General features: G+C 43.1%; 1 protein-coding gene across 6 annotated transcripts in view; it reads right to left on the bottom strand.

Moving 5' to 3' along the window:
- Positions 1-208: 208 nt before the first annotated feature.
- The window catches only part of ect2 (epithelial cell transforming 2), a 51,190-nt gene continuing 37,889 nt past the window's right edge, over positions 209-13,509 (bottom strand). For 5 of the 6 annotated variants that reach the window (XM_042005591.1, XM_042005594.1, XM_042005593.1 and 2 more), the window contains 4 exons: positions 12,393-12,547; positions 9,953-10,060; positions 8,771-8,905; positions 209-1,374 (listed from right to left, as the gene is read on the bottom strand). In XM_042005591.1, coding sequence (XP_041861525.1) covers positions 1,285-1,374; positions 8,771-8,905; positions 9,953-10,060; positions 12,393-12,547 — 488 coding nt within the window. In that variant the 3' untranslated portion in view covers positions 209-1,284. Of the gene's footprint in view, positions 1,375-4,501; positions 5,038-8,770; positions 8,906-9,952; positions 10,061-12,392; positions 12,548-13,509 lie in introns of all 6 variants that reach the window. The other variant, XR_006012670.1, reaches the window with a different exon arrangement.

Genomic DNA, 13,509 nt, shown 5'->3' with positions numbered 1-13,509 from the left:
TTGGCCTTTTTATAGGCTTAGAATATGAACAGTTACACAACAAATAAGCTTATATGAAATAAAAATTTCAAAATAAATTCTTTTCATACAAATTTTTATTTTTAGATTCTAATTACTACATAATTTTACTATTTTTTTCAATTATATTACTTTAAAATATAATTAAATTTTATTTTTATGCAAAAATGAAATTGAGGACATAAAGAGGAAAAGACATTATTTATTTTTCCAGTGGTGACTTGGTGTAAGCCGTCATCAGCCCTCTACAGTCCATGAAAACCTTTCACATCCTGATAATAAAAGACATGCATGGAGTAAAAACAGAAAAAAGAAAATGGATGTTTAAGTGCATTTAATATAGAAAGAAAATGAGAAAGAAAATAAAACAGTGGCCAGAACTTTAAAGAGACGACAGCTGCAAAACGGAACAAACATAAATAGAAGAAAAGTCTGAATTCAGAAGGAATAAATATTAACAGATAAAGCATTCCTTCTCAAAATCACACACACATAAACACTTCAGATATACGTTCTTCATCACGTGGACGGGCAGAAAGAGACGAGGACGACCACAAACATTTTTCATAAGTGTTAAAAGAACTTTATAAAAGTCGAAAACTCTCATAAAGAGGTTAGCTGGAACAAGTCGTACAATCATCCGTGGTGGCGTTAGAACTACCGCTACAGTAAAACTATTAAAACTTCATTAAAAAAAGCCAAAAGAAAATAAAAAGAAAAGCCTGAAACTTTAACTGGAACCAAACAACAGAATTAAGCTGATAAATAGAAAAAGCCCGATATAAAATGTTAATTTACGATGAGAATAAAACAAACTATGTTCCAGGAAGAAACTTGTGTTTTTGCTCTGTAGTGAAAACTCAGCAGCTCGGGAGGCTGAACGTGGAAGCAGAAACTAACCCGATGGAGCAGATCAGCCAGGAGCAGACATTTAAAAAAGCTCATGGCGTAGCACACCTGCAGTCCCGAAGTGGACTCTGTACCGTCCCAGTAACGTGATACAGGCTCCACATGAAGGTTGAACCAGAAACTATCCGCTGCACCCCGACAGGCTTCAGGATGATCAACAACTGGTTTATTGTCTTCATCCGACTCTGACGAAGCTGATACTGCCAAGATATCAGGACGTCCTTCCTACCAGCTCCTTCCAGCTATTGCTGAACGCAGTTTGGTCTGGATGTGGAAAGACTGCAGAGCTCCGTCGCCTTTCTTCACACAAACGTCGCCGTCTGAGGCAGCCGAGGCATCTCTGCTGGTGGTCTCATTTCAGAAGAGGTGAGTGGTTGAACGGCTGAATGTGTGGTATTTCCTCTCAAACATGGAGGGCAGATTGACCATGGAGGGGGAGTGGTGGGCCTGCAAACACAGAGGAGCTACGATGTGAAGAGGAAGACGATAACCGGAAGATGAAGAACGTTATTGAAATGAAGTTAATGAAAACTTTGGCAACAACAACATAGTGGAACGTGGGAAGAAATGTGACTTTCAGATCAGTTATCTTGCTAAAATACCAGTATGGGCTTCATGTGGCTCCAGTTTGACCAGTATGTGATGTCCACCAGTGAGAGAGTGAAGAGAAAAGAGGAAGAGGAGGGTGAACTAGTAGTGAAGAGCAGTGTCTTTGCCTGTGGAGCACCATGTCAGGATGTTTTCTAAGCTGGAAGTGAATAAATAAATGAATAAAATTACAGATACGTTGTTCAACACCTTAACATTCTGAAAATATACTTAAAATGTTTTTATTTCTGGATTTTTTTTCAGGCCAAGTAGAAGAAGTGATGTTTACAGAAAAAAAGGAGCCATATCTGTTGTCTGGAGATAACCTGGTTTATAAAGGTCAGACGTGGACCAAACTACTAGTTATTGAAGATGATGTCCAGATAAACAATCTGCTGCACCAGCTACAAACCAACAGCTGCCTCTACATCCTCAGGTAAAGCTGAAACAGATGGAGGACACTCCAGTCAGAGGTCACTTGTAGATGCGTTTGCGTAGAGGACAAAAAAGAAAACAAAACAAACAAACAAAAAAAACACGTAGTGGATGGAGATAAACTATATTGCCAAAAGTACTGACTCACCCATCAAAATAACTGAAATCAGGTGTTCCAGTCACTTCCATGGCTACAGTGTATGGTGAACCAGCAGTGAGGCATGCAGACGGTTTCTACAAACGTGAAGGGAACGGGTCGCTCTCCAGTGTGGTTCTGTGATAATCGTGAAGTTTCCTCACTTCTAAATATTCCACAGTCAGCTGTCAGTGGTATCATAACAAAGTGGAAACTATTGGGAGCGACAACCACTCGGTCCTGTAAAATGACTGAGTGGGGTCGGCGAATGCTGAGGCGCAGAATTCGGCAACTTCCTGCAGAGTCAATCGCTACAGACCCCCCAAACTTCATGTGGCCTTCAGATCAAGAACAGAAGAGAGCGTCAGGGACTGGGATTCCACGGCCGAGCAGCTGCATCCAAGCCAGACATCACCAAAAGCAAGTGGTGTAGAGAACGGTGCTACTGGACTCTGGATCAGTGGAGACGCGTTTGCTGGAGTGACAAATCACGCTTCGCCATGTGGCGATCTGATGGAAGAGTCGGCCAGGAGAACGTACTGGTCTGACTGCATTGTGCCGACTGTAAAGTTTGGTGGAGGGGTTTATGGTTTGAGGCTGTTTTCCAGGAGCTGGGCTCGGCCTTTTAGTTTCAGTGAAAGAAACTCTGAATGCTTCAGCATACCTAGAGTTTGTGGACAATTCCATGTTCCCAACTTTGTGGGAACAGTTTGGGAATAGCCCTTTCCTGTTCCAACATGACTGTGCACCAGTGCACAAAACAGGTCCGTAAAGACCTGGATGAGGAGTTTTATGTGGATGAACTTGACTGGTCTGCACAGAGTCCTGACCTCAACCTGATACAACACCTTTGGGATGAATTAGAGTGGAGTCTGAGAGCCAGGCCGTCTCATCCAACATCAGTGTCTGACCTCACAAATGCGCTTCTGGAGGAATGGTCAAAAATTCCAATAAAACACAATCTTCCCAGAAGAGTTGAAGCTGTTGTAGCTGCAAAGGGTGGGCCAACGTCATTTTGAACTCATTTGATTAAGATTTGATGTCTTAAGTTCATACGAGTGTCAAGGCAGGTGAGCCTTTTGGCAATATAGTTTTTGGCACCACAATCCATGCAGCCAAAAAACTGCTTCTGCAAAGGAAAAAAAAAGGAAAGAGGGAGGTATACCCACCGTTTTAGCCCCAGCCCAGGAATCTAATTAAACATAATGTTTAACCAGAGATAACAGAGTCTTCCGACATAGGATTGAATACTTTGCCAATGTGTTTCTGACTATAAGGGCTCCAGAGTTTCTGAATACTTTCCCAAACTTGTGTATCTTTATATCCAACGTCCTCTGTTCCCACCGAACGGAAGCATCGTGGAAGTAACGCGCAGCAGCTGCTCTGCAGCTTCACCAAAACTCTACGCTCCCCCTTTGCCCAAAATATGCAGCTGCTCCATATTTGACGCTTGGAAACCGCGGTAATCTAGAGCAGAGCGAATTGGTTCAGACAGGAAGTCAGTCGGTGGAAGGTAGTTTTTAAAAATAAACACTATGTGCAGGACTTTGTGCCACAGGAGCAAGCCGTCAGGTGAGAGAGGTTCTCACGTGATACCTGACACCATCGACGAGACATTTATCTCAGAGGTGGAACTGTTTTGTACGACACCACAAATCCCTGCTATATGTGACCATTGAAGCTCATGAGGGGTGTGGAACCGTGGGGGCGAGTGTGTAGGGGGGTTCAGATGCTGAGCACACAAAGTCAACCATGCAACCAGACCTCATCTACCTTTTAACTCAAAGCTGTAAAATCCCATTTTTCCCATTGTGTCACTCATACAGTTTTGTTTTGTTTTTTTGTATAAAAGATAGAAACTGTTGAACAGAAATAATTAAGTACAACCTCTAAAACTAACTCAGATCCAACTGTCTGGTCCACTTCAGTACTTGGTCCTAAGTCTGAGACCTTTATCCATACATGAGGGCGCTCGTATTGGGATTCCTTCTGGCTTTAAAGATTTCTCTGCATAAAGGGACAGAAGGCGTTCCACCTGGAAGACAAGTCTCCAAGCTTTCTGCAGCAGTTCAGTTCCACAGTGCACTGATTAGAAGCAGCCAACCGTGTGAATATGTCCAGCCACCACCACCAGCAGCAGTTATTCACCCAGGTAAATCAAGCAGAACCCACGAAGGTCCCCAAACCAACCCTTAAAATCTCAGCCCGGTTAAAACCAGCCAATTTCCAGCAGAAGAGATTCCCATCATAGTGGCTACCAGGTCTGAGCTTCTGAAGGAGCTGATTTGGGACCAGAAATGCACCAGTGATATTTGGAGGTTAAAAGGTAAACACAGACGCATTTAGTGAGGTTTCATTCTAAGTTAAGAAGCGCTGAGCTCCCCCTGTTGAGACTACATAATTATTTTTGCTCACATGAGACTCCGGCAGCAAGTTCAGCGACGGTTTTAGAGGAGAGTTTCTCTGCGAGGACTGGTCAGGGAGGAGTCTTGTTTGGGGTCCACAGGTGCATGAGGATCCCTGCTTGAGTCTGAAAGATCCTGGTTTTGAGATTAACAAGGCTGAGGAGCAGAGGATCGTGGCTGGAATCCCACAGGACAGCAGAGGCCTGGACTTTGGTTGGGAAGTTTTAGGATTAGTGGAGTTTTTTGACCACTGGAACAGAAGTGAATGTAGGATATGTACAGAGGTGGAATTCTGGGAAATGGGGAGCTTGAATGAAGTTGTACTGGCTGGGATGGTAATGGAGAGAGAGAGGAGGACCCAGGGGGAGGTATTACTGCAGGGGGCTAGGTGTCAGGGGTTTCAGCTGGGGAACAAGGAGTACGGTAACAGATAGGGACCCGCGTGGTTCTGAGGCAGGGGGTGGTCCAGAGAGTTTGAGCGCTGACCACAGCGCTGGTTTTTGGGTAGAATCACTCAAACTGAATGTGGAGGTTGGACCGACACATCTAGAGTTCATAAAACAAGGAAAGCAGGGGCAAGAAAACAAGACGAAGAAAGAGAAAATTAATCATGATTAAAACACAATAAGAAAGGAGAGAAAATGAGTTCAGTGTTGGAATTTCACATTTCATCCTCTACAATTAGATCCAATATCATTGGTGGATATTTTGAGTCAATGGAAAAGGACTGCTGGGCAAGCAGGCTGGGTACGACGTTTTGACATGGAAGCACAGATTTCATGACATTAACTTCATCTAAAATGGTCTTGTTTCCCCAGTTGTAGTGAAAAATTTTATGTTAGGTGGAATATCTGGTTTTATTATGTAAAGTTACTGATCCTGCAAAATGCCGGCTGCTGTATCTGGGAAGCAGCAGAAGTGTTAAATATGGAGGATACACTCTTCATCCACTTTATCAGCTCCAGCTGTTCACTCTGGTTGCCGTGCCGGGTGTTTTTGCAGTCGTTCATTGTCAGGCTGATTGTTGTGTGGTGTTAATTGTTTGATTGGTGGAGTGTGATTAGCCTTTGTTCTGACGCATGTCGCTTTGTTTTCCTCCATAATGGAGTTTGTGTTGGAGGACTTTGTGGCTCAGCCGAGCCTTAAAGTCTTTGATCTGTGTACAAAAGATCCTTTATTGTCCACTGCTGCACATTTTTCTGTTCCTGTACCTAAACAAGTGTGGAAAAAGGTGATCAAAGCTGAACTTCATAGTGTTGTGATTGGCGAAGGTGCTGTGCTACCTGGTGAGCTTGATTCTGCTCCTCTGGCGTCTGGCATTGTCTCTGCGTCACCGGCTGCAGGTGATCAGTCTACCTCTGCACTCGGTTGTTTGGAGTTGGAGGTAGAGCTGTCAGTTAGCGCCCTGAGACAGGCTAGCTAGTCTCTGGCAGAAGGAACTCAGTGGTGAGTTTGAGCTCCGTCAAGTGGAGGGGAGCAGAAAGCAACCGTGGATGTGTGAGCAACGCTTAATTCTAGGCCCGGTGAGACAGACGAGGTTTTAAGGAAAGGAGCTGATCGGGCCGGACCGTTCTGTGCCTATTGCAGGAAACGTGGCCACATTATCGCTAACCCTTTCTTGTTGAATAAGAAGAATTCGTCTTTAAAGGCTGTCACTTTGGTCAAAACTCCATCTGAGATGGTCACTTATGAGGCGGAACTAGACATTCACTCACCTTTTCTTATGAAAGGCATGTTTTCTTTAGCAGGGAGAGTTGCTGTCCCTGTCAAAATGGTGTCTTTTTCATTAAGGGACCATAACAGCTTGTTATCTCAAATATCTGATCAGCCAATCACAGGGCAGCAACTCAACACATGTAGTCATGTAGGTTTGGTAAAGCCAATGTGCTGAAGTTAAAACTGAGCATCAGAATGAGGAACATGGGGGATTTAAGTGACATTAAACGTAGCATGGTTGTTTCTCTGAGCATTTTAGAAAGTGTTGAAAAATGTCAGGAGAATGGACAGACTGGTTGGAGATGATAGAAAGACAACAGGAAGTCCAGTAAGCACTGGTTTTAACCAAGATCTGCAGAACAGCATCTCTGAACACACAACACGTCCAGCCTTGAAGCAGATGGGCTACAGCAGCAGAAGACACACCGGGTGTCTCCTGCCAGCTAAGAACAGGAAACTGAGGCTACAATTCACACAGACTTCACCAACACTGGTCAATAGAAGATGGAGAAACGTTGCTGGTCTGATGAGTCTCCATTTCAGCTCCACATTCAGATGCTAGGCTCCAGAATTTGGTGGAAACATCATGAAACATGGATCACTCCTGCCTTAGATCAAAGCTTTAGGCTGCTGCTGGTGTAATGGTGGAGGGAGGATTTTCTTGGCCCACTTGGATCCCTTAGTACCAACATGGCCTGGTTTAACCACCACAGCCTACCTGAGTATTGTTGCTGACCATGTCCATCTCTTTATGACCACAGTGGAGCATCTTCTGATGCTACTTCCAGCAGGATAATGCACCATGTCACAAAGCTCAGATCATCTCCACCTGCTTTCTAGAACATGACGATGAGTTCACTGGACTCCAACGGCCTCCACAGCCACCAGATCTCAGTCCAGTAGAGCAGCTTTGGGATGTGGTGGAACGGGAGATTCTCATCATGGATGCAGCCGACAAACCTGCAGCAGCTGTGTGATGCTGTCATGTCAATATGGAGAAAACTTCTGAGGAAGGTTTCCACCACCTGCTTCCATCTATCACACCAGGATTAAAAAAGAGGATCCAACTCGGACCTGATAAAGTGGACGGTGAGTATATTTTTTTAAAACATCAAAGCTACCTTAGTCTACAGAATCATTTCAGTGGTGTGTTTGATGGAAAAAACCTCATTTTTGGGCAAGTTTATTTAGAAATCTTTCTGTGAAGCTCCCATATTTGCCACGTTCAGTCCTCCTGGTTACTTTACTACATCATGTAACTTCTGCTGCTTAATATAGTTGGTTTTTGTCTTTATATGAGCTGTGGGATGAGAGGTGGGGGTGCAGGACACAGCAAAGATGTCTCATCCTCAAAAGGCTTTTATTTACCTTTGAAAGACTAAGAATTAAAGAATAAAATATGAGAAACCATTTTCATAAGTACGTTTTTCCAGGTTTCCACTAGATTCATATACTAGCATCGGAAATACCCACCGATCCTGCCAGAAGTAAGGGGAAAGAAAAAGAATTATGATTCTGTTTCCATGGTAACGGGTGATCTCCTTACCACGGAAACGGAATCATATTTCTTTTTTTCCTGCCGAACCCCACCACACCCTAACACAGGAAGTTATACCATCTGGCAGGATGACTGTTTTGAGTTGGTAGGCGGAGAAGCAGCTGCATGCAAGTCACTGTCACTGCACTAACATTTAGCATTAGCATTACATTAGCAATGTGGCATCATTAGAAAGTCTGCTAGCAAAACAGCCTAACATGCAGGGCTGAAGTTTCTAGAAGCGCCTTGAATGCTGCCAGATTTAACACCAGGAACTTAATGAAGCATCAGGGTTGCCATCAGGTTAGAAACACTGGCTTTTACAAATGCAAGAAATTTGCAAAAGAAAGCCAATAAGCCACCGCAATAACAAAGTTTTAAAATTTATTGTCCTCAATGAGCAGCTCCTGTCCAAAGTGGGAACCGTTCCATGTAAGTCCAATTCCAAGATTTTATTTAACAGAAATTCTTTGATTCGAGTTAATTAAAATAGTTCTGCGGCAATCATGGGTTTCCATCCTTTCATTGTTAGACCTCTTAATAAAATAACAGGTATCACATCAGTACTCGGTACTGGTCGATACCTAAACCCCAGGTATCGGAATCGTACAGAAACAAATAGCATCGGAGCGTCCCTAGTTTCCACTGGCTTCTAGTTATGTAAAACAGTTGGTGTTCAAACAGGAAAAACCTCAGAACTGGTTTTTAAATGGTTGAAAGGATCCAGAATGGAGCGACTTTCCCAAAGCTGAGAACAGACGACACCAACAAATATAAAACTACTAATTAAGAACTCTAACACTATCCAGTCTGAGTGTTTCCAGAAGTATGTGTACAGCTGAGAATTTTGACCCTGTGCTGATTTAAAAACCACAAATAAAAGAAAGCTTGTAAATGAAGTTATTGTTTTTTGTTGTACATCTTGATCTGTTGGGTTCCCACATGCAGAATGGTTCATACCACCAGCACTGCTGGTGTTACTCTCCCAGTAACCGAGCAGCTATTTTCTCTCTCGGACAGACTTACAGCCAGCGTGGAGCTGTTGCCAATGCGGTTCTCACAGCTCAGCCTCGGGGTTTTCTCGTCTGGAGTGTTGTTGGCCAGGAACGCTCTCTGGATTACCCGTTTTGGGGTCTTGGTGAAGGAAAATGCCCTTGTCACCTAAAACACACACACAAAGAAAAACATGTTAACGTCTGCGTTGTAGGCAGGTCATGTTTAATGTGCCACTGAAAAATCTGTCCACATGATGGACTGTCAGCCGATCTGTTTTGAGTAAATGACATGTCTCCTCTTAGTGACCCTAGCTGCTGTTTCATGGAGAGAATCATCTGCACCAGGAACGTGGTCATATGAAACAAATGAAGAGCTCCATATAATGAGCACGTTTGATTTCATCGTGATGCAGCGAGCACGTTCTCTGCATATCACCCATCCATCATAGAGGGAAACTCAACCTTCTTCCCCATGATGACACTTTCCATCTCCTCTAGGAGGATGTCAAGGCCTGCTCATGCCAGATGGGATATATAATCCCTTCAGTGTGTTCTGGGTCTGCCCGAGGGGCCCCTTCAAGTTTGTGGAGCTTGAAAAACCTCCAAAGCAAGGCAACCCAACATGATGCTCGAACCAGCTCAGCGGCCCGCCTTCGAGGTGGAGCAGCAGCTTTTCTCCCAGACTCCCCCGGACGTTTGAACTCCTCACAACATCTCTAAAACTGAGCCATCCTCTGAATGAAGCCCGGTTCAGCCATCATCTCATTCTTCCAATGTGAATAACCCATGACTAGATTAATGGCAAACCTTTTCTCATCACTAGAAGTTCAGGCTGTTTGTGTTAAACAGAGTTAACATTAGAGACGTCTTCACCTCTTCTCTGTGTCTAACTTCTAACTTCATTCAACAAATGTCCTCCTAAAAGACTCCGGTGTCTAATCAACATGACAGGCGAGCTTTCTGGTGAGATGCTGCTGTTAGCTACTTCCTACCACATCACAGACATCATGTCTTGGGTGTGTTGCAGTTTGTGGACATAGTTTCTGCAGCTCGTCTTCAGACATTTTATTTAGATTACTTTGAGAATAGACTTGGCTCGAAAACCTTTCTGTTTCTCCCATAATTCAGTGTTAGCCTGTGTAATCATGTAATTTAACTCATCTAGGTCATCTTATGAGCTTATTGACTCAGATGTGTATCAGTCATATCGAACCTTTTTAGACGTCTTCTTGATGGCTCTGGATGCCTTGCTCAGCGTGCTGTCCATGTCCTTCGTGCTGACCTGCAGTGAGTCTGGGTCTGTGCTCTGAATGAGATCCTCCTGGTTATAAACACACAAACAAAAACATGTTCAAACTTAAATCTGACCCTGAACAGGTGTAATCAGAGCAGACAGATACTGAACTCTCATAAAAGATTAAACAAACCACTGCGGTGAAATGGGATGGGGGACTAAATTTACTCTCTCTCTGCCTCACACTGCAGAGGGATTTTTAACAAGGAGGTTTCCATCTTGTTGGTATTCACAAGGCAGCGCTGTGTGGCTGCAGGTAGACCAGAGGACAACATCGCCCCCTGCTGCTGTTCTGCATGTGTACCCGTCTGCAGCAGCCCACATCAAGTCCCTTTTCAATTATTTTTTTAATTTGTCAGGTTACAAAATCAGTCATGTAATCTCATCTCAGTCGCCCTCTGAGGCGTAACTACGAGAGTCAACAGAGATTTTTTGGAACAGATGCATGTCCACCGTGTAAATGCACAAAAACATAACTTTTTCCAGGTGGGCCGCAAAGGTCGTTGTTCTACTACAACTCCTGGTGAAATGATGGAATTAACACACTTTGGTTGCACCTCTTTCAGCCTGGACTTCCCTCTGGGCTGTTTCTATTAGGGCCAAATGACTTTGGAAAAAAAACTAATTGCGAGTTGCAAGTATAGCAATTTAATAGTTTAAATTCAGGATAATGCATGTAAATATGAATGGCTCTATATTCTAAAAAGGACGTAAAGTGGAACATGTTCACTTACCAGCTGTACGATGTAAAACACTGAAGCCTGAAGGTTTAATTTCCTCTAGAACAGCTTTATAAAGCTGAACAGCCTGATGTTCATCTTATTTACACCACATCACCTCATTTCTCTCTACATGATTTCTGTGTTGCACATGCAGGTGGACACACTCCAACCTTCAGACAGAGAACACATGTGGAACATGCATCTTCATCCAGCTGAAAATCAGACAGAAATCCAGTTTTTTTGGGTAAGATGCTGACTTCATATCCATCAGGGAGACGCAGATCAACAAGCTGAATCTTTGCCTCTACGGACTTCTGAGTCATATTGTGGCTTAAAAAGGATCCAGTATATTCTTTGTAGGTTTTATTAACGCCAAAACGTTACAAATGTTTACCACGACTCCACTCAGTAAAACTTCATTTCATCAGGAAATTTCATGATTGTTTTCTGTTCTCTGCGTTTTGTCTCAGCGTCATTTATGAAAAATTTGTACGTGATGAGGATTGAAGACGTGTCACATGATGCTTAAATGACTGGACAGAAATTAGGACTGAAGGAGTTGATGCTGCAGGTCTAAAACCTGGATCAGCCGCCCTCTAACGTGGAAATTAAAACCACTCGCCTTTACGATTTGTTTGAAGGCCCATTTTGTTCCTTTTACGTACATAAATAGAACCGTTTCAAATGTCTGTGTCCTCATACTTTCATGCATCCTTCATGTTGACATGGTTGTTATTAGCCGATACATCCACCAGAGGGCAGAGTTCACCTCTGAGTTTCGATGTTTCAGACAAGCTTCTCTTTCCTTTCCTTGGTTGCACATCAGCTACACGTTTAACACGGCCAAATTACGCACATAAATGCACAGAGGTCAGACAAAATGGTCTTTTAAACTGCAATTTTGATTTAAAGATTTAATCTTTCAGCCCGGGTTTGGATGCCACGTCACTGAGTTTATGCATCGTTCCTGAAGAAGTGTGAGCGCCCCTCAGCATCAATCCGAGATGGAAAGAGCAGCGTGTCTCTAATGACTGATCCTTTCTGTATTAGACGTATGACCAGAAAACAATGTTGTTAAAGTAAAATACAGACTGTGACTGACTGTCTTTTCCATGGCAGCTTCTTTACTGTTTGCTGCTATCAACAGCAAATATTTATATCTTTTAGGTCTGGCTGGTGTTTGAAGAATATGCAGACCAACACACACAAAGGACCAACAAATACGTCACATATTGTGGGAAATATTTTACAGTGCTGGATTTCTCTCATAAAACCCTCCCACACTCAGATCAGCTCTTCCTGCTGGTTCTTCAGTCTCGCCTGCTTCTAAATCTGCTAACTATAGGGCGGTCATCCACCTGCAGCCCAAAAAGTTCTCCACTAAGTGTTTAAATTTGTGTAAATCTGAGCTCACAGAACACTGATATACCTCTGGATTATTTCATTTAACACATCCCTCTGTGTCAGTTCCACCGAACGTCACACTTCTTGAAATGGTCAACATACTGCTGCATTGAACAGATCCTCCCAAGCAAGAAGGTCTGGTTTTGTTAAATGAGGTTTACCTGACTGTGTGTAACTTGAGAAATGGGATCAGAGCTAAGCATCAGATAATCTGCTTGTGTGTGACTTCTCACCGCATCAGCCCTGCAGATGGTGTTGGCAACGTGACGGCAAAGTGTCCGCAGCCAGGTGGATTTCACCGTTTCCTCTCCAGCCAGCTGGAAGCTGAACAACAAGTTCTCCTGTTCAGTTGGAGGGCGAACCACTAAGGCGAAGGCATTCATACACTCTGAGAAGGAGATGAAAACGAGAAACACAGGCAGCGTTAAAAATGTACGATGATTAAATATACTGAATGTGTTCTGAAAATGGGGGATATCAGCCTGTGAAAATAATGAGGCAATAAAAGGGTGGTCAGGGGGAACCAAAGCAAGAAACTCTTGTAAAGGGTACATGAGGTCGCCCTGAACCATTTGGTACCAGATGTTTAGCTCAAAATGAGAAATCTGTGTGCTTGATGTAAACATTTAATGTTAGAAGAGTCTTTATGTTAGTAAATAATATCTCTCCCAGAGGTTCTCCTCAGAGCTGGCAGCCGTCCATCAGCTTTATAAAGTTATGGAACTTCCGGTCAGCATGAAGCTACAGTCTGGAGGAAAATCTCAACAACATCATCTAATCTCTCCAATATTTTGTCAAATCTGGTCAACTGGCGACACAGGAGTTTTTTTTGTTTTTGTTTTGTTTGTTTGTTTTTTTCCCCCTTTAAACAAAATTGACGTACCCTCATGGATGACCATTGGATTTCAGATGGCTTTGGATTAAAGCTGAACTTTTTTTTTTTTTTTTAGACCCAACATATCTAGTTTTGATTGGCAGAAATTCTGTGATTCAAATGTTAGAAATTAAACATGAAAAAGTGGAGAAAACTAAAGACTAGGGCTGAGCTATATATCAGATATACTTGATGCTTCCTGAGAAGTTTTGTATATGATTTGTAAACTGTCTATATCAAGAAACATCGAGTACAAACTGTCACACCTGCGTTTAGAGCGTCTATATGTGGTTTCCCTCGTAGTTTAGCTCACTCCCACCCACCCAGAAAAGTCTCCTGTGCACATACGTGTTGTTTTATGGGAGACAGGAGAGAAGCAGGGAGACGGGGAGCAAGCAACAAGCTAGTTTACCAGCGTTACGACATGGAAGCTGAATGTGTGACATCCATTTTATGCTTCTTCTCCACCTGTTTAT

The sequence above is a fragment of the Melanotaenia boesemani genome, chromosome 14, assembly GCF_017639745.1.
Source record: "Melanotaenia boesemani isolate fMelBoe1 chromosome 14, fMelBoe1.pri, whole genome shotgun sequence".
Lineage (NCBI taxonomy): Eukaryota > Metazoa > Chordata > Actinopteri > Atheriniformes > Melanotaeniidae > Melanotaenia > Melanotaenia boesemani.
Note: the sequence above shows the minus strand (reverse complement) of the source record. Positions and strands in the feature narration are given on the sequence as shown.